The sequence below is a fragment of the Delphinus delphis genome, chromosome 10, assembly GCF_949987515.2.
Source record: "Delphinus delphis chromosome 10, mDelDel1.2, whole genome shotgun sequence".
NCBI classification, from domain to species: domain Eukaryota; kingdom Metazoa; phylum Chordata; class Mammalia; order Artiodactyla; family Delphinidae; genus Delphinus; species Delphinus delphis.
Genome location: NC_082692.2, coordinates 91,161,801 through 91,183,303, shown reverse-complemented (window position 1 = coordinate 91,183,303; position 21,503 = coordinate 91,161,801). Strand labels below are relative to the sequence as shown.

Here is a 21,503-nt window from a genome sequence, read left to right as displayed (position 1 = left end):
CTTCTTTTTTCTTCTCAGATGGAAGGAGCAGTTTCATCTTATCAGCCCTCGTTATCAGCTGCCCTTCCTCAGCTGGCTTCTCTGCCTTATCTGAAGGGCTAACTTTCCACACTTCTTCCTCCTTTTGCAACTTTCTTAACTTCCGGACGCTTCTGCTCCCTTGTTATCTGGGCCATCTCCTGTTTACCAAAACCTGGTGTCTCCTGAGTGGTTTCTGGTCTGAGTGAAGATATTCCTTTTCTCAAGTCCATCATCTTCTCTTCTCTCTCCCCTCCCAGAAGCTCAAATACCATGCAGGAAACAAGGAATAATGAAAACAAAGTTTCCTACAGTAATGCCCTTCCCCGAGGAAAAGAGTGTTACACATGCATCCACCCAGCCGTGTTGCTGGTGTATCAGTGACGGGTCTTCCCGCCCCGCCCCCCAGCACAGGCCCTGCCCCTCAAACAAAATCGGGTTTTGCCCTGACATCACTGAAGGCCGTATCTGAAGGCCAGGATCTATTCGATGATGGTACCAGGTATCAATTAAAATGTATTTACAAAAAAAAAATACTGCTTTAGGCTTGAGATGTATAGCACTTACACCCCAGGGAGTAGGGGAAAGTTCACCGCATTTCTCAGATGCCTCAGCTGTGTGGTCAAGGTCGACACGGGCTGGCGGCTTCCTTTCGGGGCATCTTCCTCGAGACCTGTTACTCACAGGAAATCCTGGCCATGGCTTTCTGTCACAGTTTCTTTCCGTGTGTGGCGGGAGCCTTAGAGTCACATCACACATTCTAGAATCCGTAAGGACTTCATGAAAAGAGTTGGAAGCAGAAAATCAGGGAGGGATGTAAGAACTGGGGCTGGGATGGAAGCAAGGGTCCCACAGGGAGACTCTGCTGCCTTTTTCCTCGGACTTGACATTCATGGGCTGTGAAAGAGTGAGGAACCCCGGCACACCGGCCCCAGGGCATGTGGAATCAAAACCTGGAGGGCGTGGTGTCACCTTCGGGATCCTCCAGCCCACCTCCTACATTGTACACTTTGCCGGCTCCACCCTCAGACTCCGCGCCTGTGCTTTTTCTTTTCCTTTCGCCACCACCTTTCTTTCTACATCCTCACACTGTTGTGAAAAAGGGAGAAAACCAGGAAGGAGAAAGGTGAAGAGGAGACACTGCAGAGAGCTCAGATCCACTTTCCCTGGGTCTTCCAAATGAATTTTGCAAATTCAAGAGCTTCTGTGAAGAAATGACGGGCTTCTGGCTCATTAGAGACAAAAACTGATTGAGGAATAAAACGGTGACCCAGTCAGTACCTTGAAAAACCCACCTGGCTTCCCTGAGGGGGATATAACTTGTGACGATGCTGAGTTTTCTTTGTAAATGGGGGGTTTCCGGGTTGGTAAATGTGGTGGCCGCCTTGATCCGCTGTTTCCTTTTCCCCAGGCTCCTGTGGTTTCCAGGCTGGTAGCCGTGGCCTGAGGGCGGGCCAGCAGGGAGCCTTCAACTTCTGTCCCCAAATGTGAGGAGCAGGGAGCTCCCCTGTGCTTTCAGGCCCGGCCGCCTGGAGGTATGGTGTCCACACCAGACTGCCACGCGTGACCTGTGCCTCGAGACGGGCCCGCCAGATGACGGGAGGAAGGTGGGACTCCCCTCTTGGGGCAGGCACTGTGCTTGGCGTGTTCACCTATGTTATCTCATGTATCTTCACAGACACAGGATTTTCCTAATTTACAGATGAGCAAAGAGACGCAGAGGGGTTAAGGAACTACCCCAAGTGACAGAGCTAGGAAGTGACAGACCCGGACCTAGAACACAGCCACAGGACTGGGTCCATGCCATGCTCTTTCTGTGGTGCTTCGTCACCCCGTGGGTGACAGTGCCAGCCAGGGAGACAGAGGCAGGAGGACTGGCTGTGGGGACTGGCGGCAGTGAAAGGGTTGCCCTGCAGCTCATGAGCTGGTCAGCCTCCGTGGAGCCCAAGCAGTGGGGACACTTTCATTGACCTCTTCAGGCTACTCTAGTCTAAATACCCCCTTACGAGTTGTCCATGGCGTTCATTTTAATACAAACCTCCTTGAGGGTGCGGACCATCGTGCTTTATGCCCTCTCCTACCCCCTAGTATCTTGAATATCTGGTGTTTTCTTTCCCTCCAGGCCTGAGCTTATGACTCTGCCTTCTGAGGATTCTGAAAGGGCTCCAATCTTAGTCTGGCTTTCATGATTTAGGGAAATTATCTTGATGCCTTACTGCTGACATGATGTGTTTAATCATAATCACAGTTATAATAACATTCATTGAACACCTACTATGAACTAGCACCGGGCCAATCACTTTGCAGGAATAACTCAGCCAGTTCTTATCCCCGTTGAGCAAAGCAGGTGATGGAAGCTCCTGAGGGCTCCCTGCTCAGGGTCACCTCTGTTGTAAGCGGCCGAACCAGGACGAAAGCGCTTCACCCGTTTCTTACTTCTATGTGAAGACTGCAGCCTCTGCAGCCAGCTTTCAGTTGCTTTAGCAGGTTGGTAGAACAGGGCCAGCAAACCCCTTACAGGGAAGAAAGTTCTGGGTTGCCTAGGGCCCCAGAAAGCACACACCTCTCTGTGCTGTGTGCAAAAGTCTGCAAAGAAGCAGAAGATGGCGAAGAGGGTTCTCTATTTAGTTTCATCAGGTCGTGTCCTACTAGGGACAAATGTAGACCAGCAGTACGGCAGCGATCCCTTAGGGAATCCTGAGTGCGCAAAGGTACACCTACACACCCGCCCCCCCATCCCAAGCATCTCCATGTCCTTTCCATATTTTGGGTCATTGAGCCCAATTTCCCCAGATGAACAGAGAACACGTTTTGTGCATTTTGCTCTGGGCCCTGGACTACCTATGTTCTGTCCACTGAGGCTGCATTTGCCGACCCCTCTCTTTCACTCTCCCGAAATCAGGTAAAGGGATTTTTTTTCCCTAAAAAAAAAAAACCTCCCACAATCCACTTGACAGCTGCCTTAGAAAGCTCGCCCACCCAAAGGGCTTGCTTATGATTTTTGCTGGCACTGTGAGCCTGTGACCGGCTTGGCAGGTCCCCTCACAGACGATGCCACGGCCTCCCGCTCTAAAGAGAGACAAGTGCAGGAGGCTTCGTAGACTAATGCACCTGCATCCTCTCAGTTATCCAGCCCTGTCAGTGCCCTCAGAACTCCTCCCAGCGCCTGCTGGTTTAACAGAGTAGGGCTGCTTCACTGGAAGAGCCCCATCAATTTACTAATGAGCTCTTTTCCTATTGTTGAGTCTGAAACTAGATTCAAATGCAATATGTAATCCCTAAAAGTCATATTTGTATGAACAGCTTAAGGGTGGAACAAGCCTCCAAACCGAATCGACCTTCTAAGTGTTATTAGTCTGAACTACAAAGATCATACAATTCTAGAACAAGTGGGGCTGCAGCACCGGGAGGAAAATGACTTGACAAAGCTCTGAGGGCAGAGCTGGGACGAGGTCCAGGGTCTGATTCTCTTTAACCACCAAGCTATTCGTCCCTCTCCATCCCTTTCCCACCATACACTCCCGGGATATACAGCACGAGCAGAATTTTCATTAGTTGGCTAATTGTCAAGGTTAAATGGTCGAGACGTCAGAAACTGAGGAAGCCGAGGTCACCAAGAAACCAGACAGCTGAGCTCCCAAATGCTCCAAGTTGTCAATATTGGGAGAACATCCTAGAATGAGGTGCACAGTCTGAAGGGCTTCTTCTCCTTGGCGGGACAGGCTTTGCTCCGTCTTTCTAAAGCTCATCTCTGCATAACCAAACAGCGGCGCCCATCAATTTCTTGAAAAGAAACATCTGTGGCTTCCGTTTTAATGGCAGAAAACTCATTCTTGAGTCAGAGAAAAGATTCAAGTTACCTTGAAACGCTTGTTCTTAAGAAAATGTCCAACGTCAGAGACCCCAAAATTCAAATTAATGATGTACCGAGGGGCCTCCCAACTTTTACAGAATTAAAATTCTTTTTTTTTTTTTTTTTTTTTTTTTTTGCGGTACGCGGGCCTCTCACTGTTGTGGCCTCTCCCATTGCGGAGCACAGGCTCCGGACGCGCAGGCCCAGCGGCCACGGCCCACGGGCCCAGCCGCTCCACGGCATGTGGGATCCTCCCGGACCGGGGCACGAACCCATGTCCCCTGCATCGGCAGGCGGACTCTCAACCACTGCACCACCAGGGAAGCCCTAAAATTCTTAATCATTTTGACCGGAAGGATATACACTGTCAGTGGGAACTGTACCCCTGTTCTACCTTCAGTAAAATCAGAGGAGGTGCTGTCTTTAATTCATTTTACTTACATAACTGACTCTCAACTTCGTTTTTGCGTTAATAAATAACGTTAACGGTAGATAATCCCCAAGCGATTTACATTTGGTAGTGAACATGTGAAACCTTTTTCTTGCACTGAATTTACCTGCCAGTTTAGGTTTTCTTTGCAGTAAAGCTGACCTCGGCTCTGCTGTCTGGGGGGTTAGCTCTGTTCTCAGGTGGCGGTAGGGGAGCAGTTCTGAAGCAAGGTGGGACACTGCGGAAACCAGGCGGGGAGAAATGACTCATGTGCCCCCTCCCTCCAGGCAGTGACGGTGACTTTGCTTTCCACATAGTACCTTGCATGCACCACTAACTTTTTTTTGATCGAAAGAAATAAAATCAGTTGCCTCTCCAAAGAGGTTCTGTTAATTCAGAGAGAATCTTCACTTATCAATGTGAGTGCTCAAGTGAACAGCTAGAGAGTGGTTTAACTGAAAAGATTTGTGTAAGCACGCTCAGAAGTGAACGACACTTTTATCAGGACCTGACATACCAGCCTGCAGAGAATTGCACAATTTGAGACACCAACGGGACCCAGGGTGGCACCCTGATAATATTGATAACACCACTCATTCTTTCTGCAGGACTCAAGCTTCACCTGTTTAACCTACTCGTAAACAGGAAACATTTTGCTACTTGGCATAACCCTTGCTAAATTTATGTTCCATGTACATGAGTCTAGAGATTCTGAACGTACTTGTTAGGGGACTTGCATAATGGTTCAGAGTGTACTACACTGAGTTTCAGAGATGGGGCAATGAAGCAGGCAGAATCCCTTATTCAGGAAATCAGAGTGGGAAATAAAGCGAGCTGGTATTTGACTTCACGGTAGTAGTATGTCCCAGTTGCTCTTTATATTAGCTACGTGCAAGGGCAGTAAAAACTAGGTTTAACGGGACACTCGGTGACAATCCAGAGAACTGAATACTAATCCTAGAACCAGTGAGTGTCTATGGGACTTGGGAAAATAAAAGGTTTGTAAAATGATGAAAAGCAGAGCCTCAGAGAGCCAAAGTGTGGCTACCACCTGTTTGTAAAACAGCTATAAATACATGAAACTTCTTTTTCAACGCCATGGTCAGAGATTTTAAATAAAGTGATTCGGTCCTGGCTAGAGCCTAGGGAGCATCGGGAAGACTGGTATCTTACAAGGCAGCCCCCTTCTACTGCAGACACAGCCCGCAAACCCAGCCATGCCCAACAGCTGAGACACCACAACAAAACAGGGCTGCCTTGGAGGGAAGTGGTATCCGGCCGGGAAGAGGACGCTCTGGAGGGTGTTCCGTGACAGAGGAATGTTTAGGATGTGTTCCATGAAGCGCCTGCCCATGCAGTGGGTCCTGGTTTGGGCGTGGTGGGCAGTGGGACAGGGTCCCTGCACCGTGGTTAAGAGCACGGCTGCTCAGCACGTCCTGGGCTTCACCCCCGGCTACTAGCTGTGGTCCTCAGCTGACCCCCTCCGCCCTTCTCTGCGACAGCTCCTCCGTCCATCAAACTAGGACAGCAGCGCCCACCCTGAAGCACTGCTGTGAGAATTCAAGTGAGATTGCAAGGTGAGCACTTTGCAGAGTGTCTGGTACCTAAAAAGGGAATGTCAAAACATGTATAGAAGATAAGCTATTGGTGACTGCTGGTTCTGATAACTTATTTTTTGTTCTTTTCTACAACTTTCCAACTTTCACCAATGAAAGTATCCTAAAGTCAATTTTGTGAGAGGTCGGTATACACCAAATGACAATGCCGTGGATTGGGTCAGGGGTACTAAAAAATGTGCTGCATTGAGAGCGTTCTTAAGGGTCAGAGTTCAACTTCCTCATATTTGCAGATGAGGAAACTGAGGCCCAGAACGGCCACCTTCACAACAAGCTAAGAATAGAACCCAGGTTTCCAGACTAGGCAAACTCATGACACAAAAGCATGCATGTCTTGCATTTATGATGGCACAGATGAACCTATTTGCAAAGCAGAAACAGAGACACAGATGTAGAGAACAAACGTGTGGACACCGGTGGTGGGGAGAAAGGGGGGTGGGATGAATTGGGAGGTTGGGATGGACATATATACGCCACTGGGTATGAAATAGATAACTAGTGAGGGCCTGCTGTATAGCTCGGGGAACTCTACTCAGAGCTCTGTGGTGACCTGGATGGGAGGGAAATACAAAAGGGAGGGGATATGTGTATACATATGGCTGGTTCGCTTGCATTTACGGTTGGGTGTGATGTACTGGTGTAAAGCAAGTGGATGAGGAAAGGAGGGGCTACGGAGAATGAGAAGAAGCCAAGTGCCTTCCAAGGATTCCAGTCTGGGATCCTGCAAGAGGGGAGATCAGAATGGGGAAGTTTTGAGGGAAGTTGTTTTGATGTGAAGAAGGGTGTGAGTTTGGTTTTGAATGTTGTCAGCTTTGAGACACATCCCAGTGGGTTCTGCCTACAGGCAGTCTCAGATCCAGACTGGGAGCTGGGCAGGGATAAAGACTCGGGAGAGGATGCCATGGAATTAAAAGATGAAGCTGTGCTCAACAAACATTTCAAAGTTCAAAGAAGAGACCATAGTGGAAAATACCAAAGGGTTAAGGCTGAGCGGTGAGGGGCAGTTGAAATTAGAAAGGGGGGAAGGAAATGATATTGAAGAAGAGGAATATTTGGGTAAAGGAGCCAGTGGCTTGGTTTCCAGGTGGGTGCAAGCATCAAATCTGAATTCAGGAGGGAGGTCAGGAAAAATAAAGTTGGAAAAAGAAACTGACCGTCCTTTGGCTTCAACCAGGAGGAAGCCACCAGCAAATTTTTAAAGTGCTTTCTGAGATGGGAAAAGGAAGCTGCCTGAATCCCTTATTCAAGAAATGAGGCCGGGAAATAAAGGAGGTATTGGATAATAGTTGGGAGAGATGGCAGAGCAAAGTAATGGCTTATTCAAGATAAAGGACTCTATGAATATTTGAAAGCAGAAGGGAAGAGATGAAGGAGAGATTAAAGCTTTTGGGAGGTAGAAGATAAACCTCAACTAAGAGTTCTCAGGAGGCCAGAAAAACAAACAAAAAAAGGCCACGAGATCAAGGCAACATTGGAATCACTAGCATTAAATCCTCGAGACATCTCTCCACCCTGATACCTGGAAAGATGTGAGTTTTAAGTATTTTGGGGCTTTTGGAAGTCTTAAGATATTTTACAAGGGACTTGAAAATTCCACTTACATTCACTTCTCATTTTATAATAGAAACCGTTAATGGCAAACCAAGGATTAAGACCTGCTTCTCCTGGGGTGTGGTGTGTATCTCACCTCTGTACTTAGAGCTGCTGTCACTAAATTATCTGTGTCTTTATTTGCTTATCGACTTCTTCCCTCAATTGCAGGAAGGGAGGGTTCACATGCTTTCTTTTAACACTGTCTCCCAGCAACGTGTATAACGTCCCACACATAACAGGAGCCCAGTAAATATTGGCTAAACGGGTGAATAAAGGAATGAATGAACACAGAAAGGACCCATGCATTCAGGGAGATAACTCAAGATTTGCATTCTTCTCTAAAAATGAATCAGACAGTTTAGCAAGCAGGTTACCCTTTAAACGCCATTTGGTAAATGGCCTTGGGTTTTTCTTGAAGGTATTTCCAGTACCTTAATAAAAAAAATCACACACACCCCAAAGCTATCATCAAAGCCCACAGAAGAACCTATCCTTGAGTACAGATTAGAAGCAAATTTAACTAGATAGTCGGGCAGCATGTGGCATATTTATACTTTCTGTACTGAATCAAGTTAGCATCTACGTTTTCATCTGTGAACAACAGGTATAAACGTAAGAGGTGTTGTGAGGATAATTCAGATTGTAAACTTACAACGGAGTCTGATACCTTTGTTGTGAACTATGAGTATTATCCCACACTGCACTTCCTCTAAAAGTCCAACTTTGTAAAATGTTTTGATTGTACTGCAATTAGGTTACTGAGTAGGCTTACGTTTTTGCATCTTTTTCATCTAAAAACCTTAGTACTCACCAAAAGCTGCTAAGCTCCGAGATCCAGCTGGCATATTACCTAGAATATACTCCATAAATATCTGCTCACTGATTAAATAATGCCTCAAGATTAAAAGTGGCCTCATTGCCATTGCCGTTATTTCATTTCACTCTTGTATCAACTCTGTGAGATGGAAGCTCCCTGCCCACCCTGCCCCATTTTACAGATGAGAAATCTAAAGCTCGGGGAGGTTAAGCTACTTTCCCAGCATCACCCAGCACCTTGAACTCTGACCCAAGCCCCCTTTGGCCCTAGTGTAGTCATCTCTCTTTTCTGCTGATGATTCTAGTTCTGATTTTTTTTTTTTTTTCCATTAGGAAACAATGAGCAGAAGCCCTGGACAAAATGGTTCCTTATTGCAGTTATGGCAACCGTCTGCTTTATCTTGTTAATTTTCTCACTCATCTGCAGAATGTAGGTATTCTTTTTATTTGGGTGCTTTCGCTGGGATCTAAATATTGGATTTTTACCTTCTTGCCATGCATCCGCTGGATGCAGGGTTCTTGTTATCAGGTGGAATTTACGACATTGTTGTGTCTTCCTGGACAGCCTTTCCAAGATGAGTGTGGACCAAATAAAAAACTGGTAAACAGCAGGTGATTTACAGAAACTGGATACAGAGCACAACACAGCCTTCAGTCGTTAGATACCCCCTTCCTGAATCTGCCGACAGTCTATTCATCTCCGCAAAGGATTTTTTTTTGGCTGCAGAGCTTGGCATGCGGGATCTTAGTTCCCCAACCAGGCATCAAACCCGTGCTCCCTGCAGTGGAAGTGTGGATTCTTAACCACAGGAATGCCAGGGAAGTCCCTCTATGAAGGTTTTTACATTTGTGTTTTTTTGATTCCCTGCCTTCCATTCCCTACTTGGTTGCCTCTGTTGAGCCCCCAGGGCATGCTTCTTACTCTTGGGTAAAGGAAGGCATCCCATTGGATGCTGAACTCACTATGGTGCCTCCTGTGTTATGATCCCCAATTATGAGGTACCAACTCCTACCCTGGCCCTTCGGTCAAACAGTCCCTTACTGGCTGATCATTCCCAGGTCAGACACAGATTGTAGAAGGGTCATGCAGATTTGGTGGCCAAACCTAGAGCTTGCAAATTGCCCCATAAAAACTTCTCATCCCTTCTGGCGTCCAGGAAGGCCGAGTGCCACTTAGGAGGCTGCAGAACATGTTCTATCTTATTAGCTTTTTCATAATTTAGAAAGTGACTTTTATTTTAAACAGCTTCACTATTATAAATGTCTTATCAGATGGCATCTATAGGCTGGAAGGCATTGGCAGCTCAAAGGAGAAGAAAAAGACAGTAAACCCTGAGAGCTGGCGCCTAGGGGGAGAGGCTGCCTACCAGCATCGTGGGTAACCCTGGGGCCCCACGCACTTGATGTACATCATTTTCAGAAATCAGGCCTGGTAGAACGCACCAACATGAAGCAATTGTCATTTTGCCTCCCTTGGATGATTCAGAAGTCCCATCAGAGCCCTGCAGTACCACCAAGCTCTTCAACTATTATTACAATGTAGATATTTGGAAGTCTTAGTCAATGAAGATTTTGAATTCACAAAACAGCAGGTCCAGGGATTAACTAGGTCAAGTTTTAGAGTAGATATTTAAGGACAAGAAAGGCTGTTCTTGCTTATCTATTTCCCTCCTTTACTCTGTTTTCAGATGCCACTTATGGACCAAGGTGTTTCCACCTGTTCCGGCACCAAAGAGTAATATTAAAGAATTCTTTGTAACCATCAACTATGAGGTAATATTGAAGGTTCTTATAACATGTCATATCTGCCCAGGGTTGGGTCCTCAGGGATCTGTCACTGGGTCATTCGTTTTCCACGTTACAAGGCAGGGTCTTTACCCAGGAGGCCAGGTGCCTTCAGGTTGCTTTTGTCATTCTGCTCTTCTTTTAATATATGTTCATTACAGTCTTTGAATATTGCAAAGGTCCTACTCAGTTATGAGTGTCCTCACCAGTCAGACCTGAACTTTTATTTTCTATCACCCAGCTCTTATCACCCAGACCTTGGGCAATTCCTTCAACCCCATGGGCCCTGACTTCCATTTCTGCACAGTAAGGGGCACAGATGTGATGGTCCAATGACCTGTTTATCTCTGACGTTCTAACAATCAATGTTTCTACACATGGGTACCCCAATCAGTAAAGTTTTTCAGAGGGATTTTTCCTAGTTCCTTAGTATAAAGAACCATAGAAAAGGCAACTGATTTCCCCAAATACGTTTTCTTAGGCGCTGTTAACCATTCAGAGCACTTAGGCTTAACTGAATGCTCACTTACCAATGGCATGCAATGGTTCTAGCATCACATGGTAGAAATCATCCTTTCCCTAGTGAAATGCCTTGGCATCTTTGTTGAAAATAAGTTGTCCATGTATATCTGTGTCTATTTCTGGACTATTAGGTTTCATTGATCTATTTGTCTATCTTTATGCTAATATAATGCTGTCTTGATGACTAGAGCGTTATTGTAAACTTGGAGGCCAGGTAGTGTAAGGCTTCCAAACATGACTGTTCAAAGTTGTTTTGGTTATTCTAGGTCCTTTTTATTTCCACATAAATTTTAGAGCCAGTTTATCAATTTCAACAAAAAAAGCTGCTGGGATCAGGATTGTCTTGTATTATAGGTGCATTTGGGGAGAAGTGACATCTTAAACATAACGAGTCTTCCGATCTGTAAATGTGACATCTCAACTTATTTTTGTAGGTTTTCTTTAATTTTTGTCAGCAAGGTCTTGGGATGTTCAGTGTATTGCAGGTTGCTTGTTAAATCTGTCCTCAAATTGAATGGTTATTTAGATCAGGGGCCAGCCGACTTTCTGTAAAGAGCCAGATAGTAAACATTCAAGGGCCAGATGCTTTATCACACTGCCACTGTAGGGGGAAAACATCCACAGACAATATGCAAATAGCTCTGGCCAATAAAACTTTATTTACAAAATCTGGCAATGAGCCAGACTCAGCCCACAGGCTGCAGCCTGCAGACCCTCATCAAGCAATTTTCTTAACAAATTTCATTTTCTCTCTGATAAAGTTACTCATGGTAGGATGAGTTAACTGGTGACTGGTTGTAGGGGCGTTTGGGTCGATCACTCACTCACCAAAATGCATCACGGCAGTAAGAGGTGACCTTTCTTTAGAGTTTGCAGTTCGGGTGTTTGGGATGATTTAGCGGATGACAGTTTCTGACCTACTGAAGCGGAGAATCGAGGCTGGCCCAAGAGTCACCCCTACCCTCAGTTCCACCCTTGTGGTCTCCTTTATCAGGAGGACCGCCGGCTTGCTCTTGTTAACCCGTAGCTTTTCTGGAAGGAAAGTGTGCCCCACGGTGAAACTTGCTTCTCTTCCTGTGAATTCGTGCCGTGGATCCCTCCTGGATCTGGCACACGCATGCCTGGAAAGCACGTGTGGTTTAAGCAGCAGACTCAAGTCATCTGACCCAGCCTCTTAACAGCACATTTTAGTGCTGGTATCTCATTTCCCTTCACAGCCCCCAAAGATTTCCTTGCACATTCTGAGGTTGGTAAAAGAAACTGGCTTAACAGCTTACTGGGTAAGTCTGCGGTTTGCTGTTAATTAACATCAAGTCATGGGGACTTCCCTGGTGGTTCAGTGGTAAAGAATCCGCCTTCCAGTGCAGGGAATGTGGCTTTGATCCCTGGTTGGGGAACTAAGATCCCACACGTCGCGGGGCAACTAAGCCAGCGCCACAACTACTGAGGTCAGCGCCTCAACTAGAGAGCCTGTGTGCCGCAAACTACAGAGCCCGCACAACCAAGACCCGATGCAGCCAAAAAAAAAAAAAAAAAAAAAAAAACCATCAAGTCATGTGTGCAAAAGAACAACTCTTGGGGCAGACAGGCTGGTTTCAGAATAAGCAAAGGATTTATGTCAAAACCCATCACGGTCAAGCTCTTCCAGACAACGCACTCTCCTCACATTGCAGCGGATCAGGAAAACCAGATCAGTGAGAGGGATGGGGTGGGGCGGGAGGGCCGCAGCGTGGAGGGGGAGAGTGGGGAGAACTGGGGAAACGAAGGGTCATCTCCTGCCCTCAGTTCTACCACCTCCACCTGGAGGAGTAGGTGCCTCAGTACAGAGCTGACCACAGCTGGGCCACGTGCGGCAGTGCCCCAGCCTGTACCTTCAAAGGCAGAGCCTGTGCAACCCACTTCTGGGGCCTTTGCTACAAGGACAACGAGGGGGCCCATTAGAGTTATGGGCAAACTGCCGGGAAGCCTCCCCCTGGTGGGAAAGGAAACCCTCTGCTTTTCATCACCGCTCATACCTCTAAGCTTGATGTTGGTACCCAGAATCCTGGGGTTCAGAGGGTAGCTGCCAACCGAGAGAGGCTGTTAAGCATGTTTTTGCCTCTCCAGGCCTGAGTCAGAAATTGTTCTGTAACGTTCAAGACACAGGTTCTGGTGGCAGGAGAGGGAGGGAGGAAGCAGGGGGATGAGCTTTTTAGTGATAAAAAAGACTCACTAAAAAAACTCTTATTCTCAGCTTTCCATTGGTTACAGACTGGTTTCCAGCCATTCTTTGTTTCTACGCTGGTAACCGGAGAGGGTTCCTTCCGAGATTAAGTAGACAACAACCTATTAAAAGTACATACGGCAGAGAGCACAGGTGCCGTGTTCATCACTGCGTATTCAATGCATCACGTGGTGTCCAGTGCAAAAAATGTGCTGGGACTTCCCTGGCAGTGCAGTGGTTAAGACTCCACGCTCCCAATGCAGGGGACCCGGGTCCAATCCCTGGTCAGGGAACTAGATCCCACATGCATGCTGCAACTGGGAGCCCACGTGCCGCAACTAGGAAAGATCCCCCGTGCTGCAACTAAGACCCAGCGCAGCCAAAAAAACAAAAGTGTGGAATGATTCCTACATGGTTGGTGGGAATGTAAGTTGGTGCAGCCACTATGGAAAACAGTAGGGAGGCTCCTCAGAAAACTAAAAATAGAACTACCATATGATCGAGCAATCCCACTCCTGGACAAAACTATAATTCAAAAAGACACATGCACCCCTGTGTTCACAGCAGCACTGTTCACAATAGCCAAGACATGCAAACAATCTAAATGTCCATCGACAGATGAATGGATAAAGAAGATGTGGTGCATATATACAGCACAATGGAATACTAGTCAGCCATAAAGAATGAAATAATGCCATTGGCAGCAACATGGATGCAACTAGAGATTATCATATTAAGTGAAGTCAGTCAGAAAGAGAAAGACAAATACCATATAATATCACTTATATGTGGAATCTAAAATATGGCACAAATGAACCTATCTACAAAACAGAAACAGACTCAGAGACATAGAGAACAGACTTGTGGCTGTCAGAGGCAGGGTGCGGGGGAGGGATGGGCTGGGAGTTTGGGGGTGGTAGATGCAAACTACTGTATATAGGATGGATAAACAACAAGGTCCTACTGTATAGCACAGGACACTATATTCAATATCCTGTGATAAACCATAATGGAAAAGAATATAAAAAAATAATATATATGTGTACAACTGAGTCACTTTGCTGTCCAGCAGAGACTGGTACAACACTGTAAATCAACTATACTTCACTTAAAAAAATATGAAAAAGATGTGCTGAATGAGTAAAGGGGGTCAAGGAATACAATCTCTTACAGAAGGTATTTTTTTGGTCATGAATTTTGTAATTAATACCAGCATTATCTATGACAGCCAAAATTGGACATAACACCTCTATTTCAGGGAAGACTATAGTCAACTGTGGATGGCATACAATGGAACTATTCAAAATGAGCAGCCAAAGAACATACAGTCATCCCTCAGCATCTGCAGGGAGCATGGTTCCAGGAGGCCCAGCGGGCAACAACATCTGCAGACGCTCGGGTCCATTATGTAGAAGTGTGAAGCCTGTGGATACCGAGGGCTGGCTGTATGGAATTTAAAATAAGATGTGATGCTACGTGGAAAGAAATCCACTTAGAAAGCTCTTCATATAACTGTAAAGATAACTTTCTATCTAGAAAAAAGGGCTGAAGACAAACAGTGGGCTGTGCTTGGGAGTTAAGTTGATCGGTATTTTTTGGTTTTCTTCCTACTTATTTTCCGTACTTTCTTCAGTGACCATTTACTATTTTCATAAGCAAAAGTGACTTGAAACCAATTGTAAAGAAATTCAAAGACTCAGAAAGTTCTCTAGAAGACATCTAAGGAAGGATGATTTGTTTTGCAGAAAACTGGTTCCAGTGAAACACAAATTGAAGTCATAAGCTATGCGGAGGAGGCTGGATCTGAGACCCTGGAGGACTCCGTGTTTTGACTGTCCCCGGAGCATTGTCAAAACCAACTCACACTCACGAGCCCCGGGGATAAGAATGGGAACAACTGTTTCTTGGCTAAGAGGAGTTTGGAGTTTACCAAACACTCAATTTAGCTGCAAGGGGAAAAACACCCAAACAAATCTCTAACTCACACAGGTTGATTGATTCATCTGACTGTCCTGCCAGGTCTGATCTCTGCACAGGGCAGCACCTCCTCACCTGCCAGCCTCCTGATCTGCATCACTCACCTCAAACACTTCTGCACGAGAGACAGTTATTAAGGCTAACATCAACTGTGTTTACTCTGGTAGTGCCACGTTGACTGGTTCAACTGCCAACGGTAACGATCAGCTAAAATCTCAGGAAGAAAGCATTTTGCACCATCCTGGAGTGAATAGTGAACTTGGATTGAAGACTGTCTTCCCTATAGCAAGTGGGAGCCATGGTGCTTTTATTCTGAGTTCGGGAATACTTTTTCTTTCAAGTAGTGTGTGTGTGTGTGTGTATGTGTATGTTTGTGTGTGTGTGAGACAGAGAGAGAGAGAATCTCAAGCTCTACGGGCACAATCAAGTTAGCATCATTTGAGGCAAACTAATTTCAAAACCTAAGAAGCTAACGTATCAGTCCATACCAAAGGAGGGGACAGGATTATATTCTCAAAGCCAGTCTTGATATTCTGGGAATATACTGAGAAAGGCATTGGGTGGAATTGTGTTGGAAGGGGATCACTTAATTAAGAATGAATTTTCTGAAAAGACGTCTGCTTGCAAAGACTTCAGAGCAACCTGTTGGGCATCTGGTCAAGTAGTGCTGGGTCAGCGCTAGCCTTGGAGGTTTGGAAGGGGTCCTACAGGTATCCCAACAAACATGCCAATCTAGACAGGAATTCCTCCTCTAACATCCTCCCGTATGAGTCTGCAACTAGATCGGTGGCCCCCGCGATGGGCCATGGGCTACAGGTAGAACCAAGTACAGGTGTGGCCAGGGCAGAGAGGGGTTAGGAGGGACAGCTGGTACTTGAAGGGATCCAAACGGTGCTGATTGTACACGGCCCTGGAGCAGGAAGCTTAGAACAGGGAAAGGTCACAGTGCTCAGAACAAACCTCCACCATGGCAGACTCTTTACATGCTTTTCATAGTTGATTTAGTCAGTCTGATCGAGGAATGGGGCATGTTGACTACCAAATACTTCCAGGGGTTGTGTTTCTTTTCATTTCTTTCTGTTTTTTTTTTTGGTTGCTACTCTTCACTGCAGTGCGCAGGCTTCTCACTGCGGAGCGTGGGCTCTAGGCACACGGGCTTAGGTGCTCCGCGGCATGTGGAATCTTCCCGGACCAGGGCTCAAACCCGTGTCCCCTGCACTGGCAGGTGGATTCTTAACCACTGGGGAAGTCCCCAGGGGTTGTTTTTCTGATAACCATCCACTGCAAATAGCAGGGACCTGGGCCCAGGATAGTAGGCACAGCAGTCTGGCATCTGTCAGTTACTGCCTATTTCCAAGAGTTATGGACTGAATGCGCCCCACCCCCCATTCACGTGTTGAAACTCTACATCTCAATGTAGTGGTATCTGGAGGTGGGACCTTGGGCAGGTGACTAGGTTGGGATGCTCATGAATGGGATTAGTGCTCTTACAAACAGATCCCAAAGAGTTTTTCCCCCATGTGATGATATGAGAAGTTGGCCTTCTGCAATCAGGAAGAGGACTCTCACCAGAACCCCAGCATGCTGACACCCTGATCTGGGACTTCCAGCCTCCAAAACTGTGAGAAATAAATTTCTGTTGTTTATAAGCCCCCCAGACTGTGGTGCTTCGTTACAGCAGCCTGAGCTAAGACACCAAATGTCAGGAGCTGCACCACACGCCTCCCAGACATCACCTCTAATCCTGAGAAGCCCACATGGTACGATTGCCCCTGTCTGACAGATGCAATCACTGCGGCTCAGAGAGCATGTTAGATAAGAAATGGATACTGAGGGGCTGAATACAGGCACTAGTGACCCCGGAAATGTGGAGGGGACGGTTAGGAAACAAGCTGAAGCCTGCTTAGGGGGTGGGACCAGGAGGGCACGGCTGCAATGACTGGCAAAATATCTCATCACCTGATGCAGAAGTTCTGTGAATGGTGGTGAGGAATCTGTAGGAGACTTAGGTTAAGCATTCTCAAGCTTGAGCACATCAGAATCACCTGGCGGGGTCATTAAAGCAGATCAGAGCCTGTGACCGAGGAGGTCCGGGGGGGCCTGAGAATCTGCTTTCCCCTAAGCTCTCAGGTGACGCTGATGCTGGTCTCCTGACCCCACTTTGAGAACAGCTGCTCCAGGTGATTCCGCTGAATATCAAAATTTGAAAACCAACTGTTTTGTTGCAGGCAAAGCCCTGCAAAAAAAAAAAAAAAAAAAAAACACAAAAAAAACCCTACCCCTTTTTCGACTTATTACTCCACATGTGATCTCTTTCAAACTGGGGCCCGGAAACCTAGGACTGTGAAAACGGCCTCTGCCGAGGAGGCTGGACAAGGAGAGAGCGGTGCCCAGTGTGGCCAGTTCTTTCTGTTCGGTGAGGTGCTGGCTTCACACCCACCTGCCTCCACCTCAGTAGCAGCCGTCACCCCGGTACTGAGTCCGACCCACTGCCTGATTTGGGGATATCAGTGTCAGGGCAGCAGAGAGCAGCCCATGTGTCTCCCTAGAGGGTTAGGCCCTTCCTTTTCTGCCTTGTGGAACTCACACTCAGTCTTTGGGAACGCGTACCCCACGCCTCCTCCTTCGTGAAACCTTCCAAAGCAGAGTTTGCTTGATCCTGCCTCTGGGGCCTCGTTCTGGGCCTCAGCCCCCCTCTTCCACCGGCTGCCCTGTAGGATGGGCCATCCAGGACGATGGGGCTCATGTGAAATGCATTTTTATCTGCAGCCTCTGGGACAGTCCCTGACTCTTAGAAGGGATCAATGCTTCTTGGACCCTCTTAAACCCTCTTCCCACCCCGTCACAGTTCCTTGCAAACAGTTGGAACTGAATGCTATCTGGTAGAGATCATCAAGGTCTAAATTGAAAGCACGGAGAGGAAGACGGGTGTCTGGTGAGAACATGATTGGAAATAACCAGGAGGCTCGCGTGTGCCTGGCCATCTGGCTGGTGGAGCCTGGGTCTCTTTCTGCTGCTGCTGTGACTACGCTACAATGTGTAAATTACTATACAAAAGGACTTGGGTTTTGAGTGGTGTGTCCTGTTTTCACTGCCCTGTCATATGGCAAATCAGAGTGTGAACGCTTCACAGCAAATACCCTCATCAGCAGGTTGATGAGATACAAGCGCCCACCTCTTCCCATCTTCCACCAGGACACGGTGGATGGCCACCTCCCTCCCAAGAGCCTTCATGGTCACAGGCTCAGAACAGTGGTTCTTAACAACTGCCTTTCCAATAACGATTTCAGCCCCATCTGAAATTTAGCGTTTGCGATGCGCTGAGCTCCTCAGGGGACGCGCCGGGGAGACCAGAGGGGGAAGGGCAGTTTGCCAAGAGCTCAGCCACCTGAGCCTCACTGAAATGCCTTAAGGCCTGAAGCTGTTGATGCAGTCTGGGGAGGAACTCCGTGTGGGCCGAGAACATCCTGATTAAAAATCCAAACGTTTTCATGGGGGAGGCTTGTATGTGCCAGGCCCATCTGCTGGTGGAATTAACAACCCTTAGGTGCTAATTTGTTAAAGAAAAAGTAGATATCTGGAAGCGAGAACGGAGAACTGAAAACAGTCTTTGAGCGCACGACTAAAGGTGAAAAACCTAATTAGAATAGGACTTCGTGTCAGCTCAAGGGTCTCCGTGACGACCCTGTGCTATTCCTGCTTCCACAGCCTACAGACCAAGTTCCAGGGTACCAAGTTTTCAAAAACTATTTCTTGTTAAAGAATTAACGGTGTTTTTTCCCACAGTATCCCCCTTTTAGGTAATAGATATGAATGTAAATGCAGTTCAGAACGAGCAACGCCGAACAGAATTGACAGTGAATTGTCTGCACGTTGAACAGGAGCACATTTCTCATTTTCCCCCCAGACATTCTCATTCTTTGTCCACACTACTGTCTGCATTATCTCTCAGCTAGGACCAACGCAGCAGCCTCTCAGTATCCTGGCCTCCGGTATTACTTTGAAGCATCTCAGCAGAAGCACATCTACCTGTATCACCCCTGCGCAAAACCCTTAAATAACTCCAGCACCTTCAAGCTCAAGCTCCTTTTAAAACAAAGTCCCCTCTGACTTGGCTTCTCTGTAGCTCTCCAGCCACGTCCCCGGGGAGCACCCCTGTATCACAACTACCCTGTCCCTCATCCGTCCAAGCCGCGGCTGAAGCTTTCTCTGATGGACAAGCCCTTTCAATCTTTTTTTTTTCCCCCCATCTTGCAGACAGTTTAGCTTCTAAATCTCGGCTCTTTGCCACCAGGAAGTCTATGTTCCCCAAGTACCTTCTGTTGCGTTCTATTTTATCACTTATTATTTAAAATCTTTCTGTCTCCTTTAAAGGAGAAACACTCCGAAATCGAGAAGGCGGCCCTCTTTATCTTTGTGTCCTGAACAACTGCGTAGGAACTGGTTGAACTTATACCATGAAAAAGAAAGTCAGTTTCTTAAGCGTAAGCCAGACTAGACAACTCTATTCAGCTCAGATCGAAAGAACCGAACTCTAAGCAGCACTCTCTTATTAACGCTGTGTGGGAACAGTAGAAATATCACTAGAGTTTAACAAAGAAGTTACAAGAACTCACGGTTGGCGTGGCCTCTCCCTTCAGAAACGCCTGCCTCGACCTCAGCGGCCGGCCTGCATCCGGGCTCCCGGAGCCTCTACTGCCCACCGACCTTCCGGGAGCCCGGACCGCCCTTTCTGCTCACGTGACTCACGTGCCTTTTGTTAAAGTTCCAGTGGGCTCTTTTCCCCGTGAAGGTGTATTATTCGTTTTCTTTCAGTTATTAAAATGAAAACCCAAGATTTGTCCCTGCCAGGTGATAAAATGAAAGAATGCATAAGCCTGGGGAAAAACTGTGGGTAAGAAATCAACAATTACGCAACTGGTGTCATAGTTCAAAGGTCAGCCAGCTTCCTCTTAAAGGGCTCGACGACAGTAAACCTTTTCAGCTGTGAGAGCCATCCGGGCCTAGCTCCCTGGACCCACACACACACCCCATCCTCGGAAAGGGGGTGGGAGAGTTCAGCAAACCAAAGAGAGCTTAAAACAGCAAACCTCGTGCTGGCACCCTCAGAGGCCTCAACCTTCAAAGAACTGATCACACATCGGCAAGACCCTGGAATTTAGCACTAGAAACGAATTACCTCAATGAGCAGGCAACTTCTTCCCTGCATAAACTTGCCAGATGTAGCAAATAAAAATAGAGGAGGCCCAGTTAAATCTGAATTTTCGGTAAATGTTGCATGAGACATGCTTATACTAAAAAAGTACTAGTTTTGAAATCCAAGTTTAACTGGGCCTCCTGTACTTTATCTGTCTACCCTGATCTTGTAGGATAGCCCGAGTGTGAAAAACAACTCTGAGGCACCTGAAGCCAAGTAAAACAAACAAGCAAAGACCCTCCTTTGTAGTTGAAGAAGTCCAGGCAGCTGAGCTAGACCACTGTGGAGCAAAGAACTCACCACACCTGAGCTGTATGGGTTCTCCCTGCAGGAACCCTACACCTGGGAGCCCTGCCCGTGCCCCTGGTCACTTTTCAACAACCCGGTGTACAACTTCCTAGGAAGCTCACTACCCTTCTTGTTGGGAACCGGTATCCTTATCTATCTATCTATCTATCATCTCCCTCCCTCCCTCCCTCCCTCCCTGTTGGTATAAATATCTAACTTTTTTGGAGAGAGGCCTGGAGTCACAAGCCACCAGCATCTGAATTCCTGGCCTCCCTGGTCAGCTGTGTGACCTGCAACAAACCTGTAAACCTCCCAGCCTTGGTCCCCCGTGTACCAAATACGAATACTATGTGGGAACTAAACCAGCAGGATGACTTGCAGAGACTGGCACATACTAAGAGCATCACTGTTGTCTGCAATTACTATTATCATTGCATTTCTCTGTATTGTGACAAACGCCGTGGCTGGTCTCTTGGCTTCCCCACCCAGTCTCATTCCAAACCAGGTGATTTCACACCAGCCTTAGAGTGTCCCCATCTCCTCCATTCTGCGGCCTTTGCGGGGTCCCCCTTCCTGACTGCCGGCCACTCCCCTGTGCCTAGAACAGGGCCTGGTACACAGAGGGCACTGGGTTCCTCTGAATGGCTGTCCTGTGCCTGGTCCTAGTTCAGAACCCCTCCCCCTCCCAACTTCAACCTCACACAGCTCCCCTCCCCCCTCACCACCGGCTTCATGCTGACTCAGTGTCCTGACTGCCCTCTGGTTGAATTTAAGAGACCAGCTTCTTACCCTCGCTTGTCCTTCGTCTCAGTAAATCCTTATTTCTAATTGTCTGTGTCACCATGGGCTTGTCGTATCACCTCTTTCCCTCCATTTCATGAGTGAAAAGGGGATAAAACCTGCATCTGCTGCTTCTTAGTGTAAAGAGCCCTTTAACACTAGAAAAAAAATTCGAGTTATTATTCTTTGTTATTTAAAATCCTAAGATATACACATTTCCTGGGATAGTTTTGTATTCCTAACAACCGGTAAGAATATGTAGTGAAAGTCCAATTTACGGAGATTGGGAATATCACATTTAAATTACTTCGGCTTTGCAGTTTCCTGACATTCAGCTCTATCATTTGGTTGACATTTTTTAAAAACTGCTTTCTCTCCGTGTGGTCTATATTAGTGGAGGGCTTCTCATCTACAATGGAGCAGAC

General features: G+C 47.0%; 1 protein-coding gene across 1 annotated transcript in view; it reads left to right on the top strand.

Annotated features, from left to right (window-relative positions):
• IL5RA (interleukin 5 receptor subunit alpha) overlaps nucleotides 1-14,879 on the top strand; it is a 33,082-nt gene extending 18,203 nt beyond the window's left edge. The window contains exons 9-12 of the mRNA XM_060021503.1: nucleotides 8,660-8,756; nucleotides 10,015-10,145; nucleotides 14,357-14,380; nucleotides 14,586-14,879. Of these exons, the coding sequence (XP_059877486.1) occupies nucleotides 8,660-8,756; nucleotides 10,015-10,145; nucleotides 14,357-14,380; nucleotides 14,586-14,668 (335 nt within the window). The 3' untranslated portion in view covers nucleotides 14,669-14,879. The remainder of the gene's footprint in view (nucleotides 1-8,659; nucleotides 8,757-10,014; nucleotides 10,146-14,356; nucleotides 14,381-14,585) is intronic.
• Nucleotides 14,880-21,503: the final 6,624 nt, after the last annotated feature.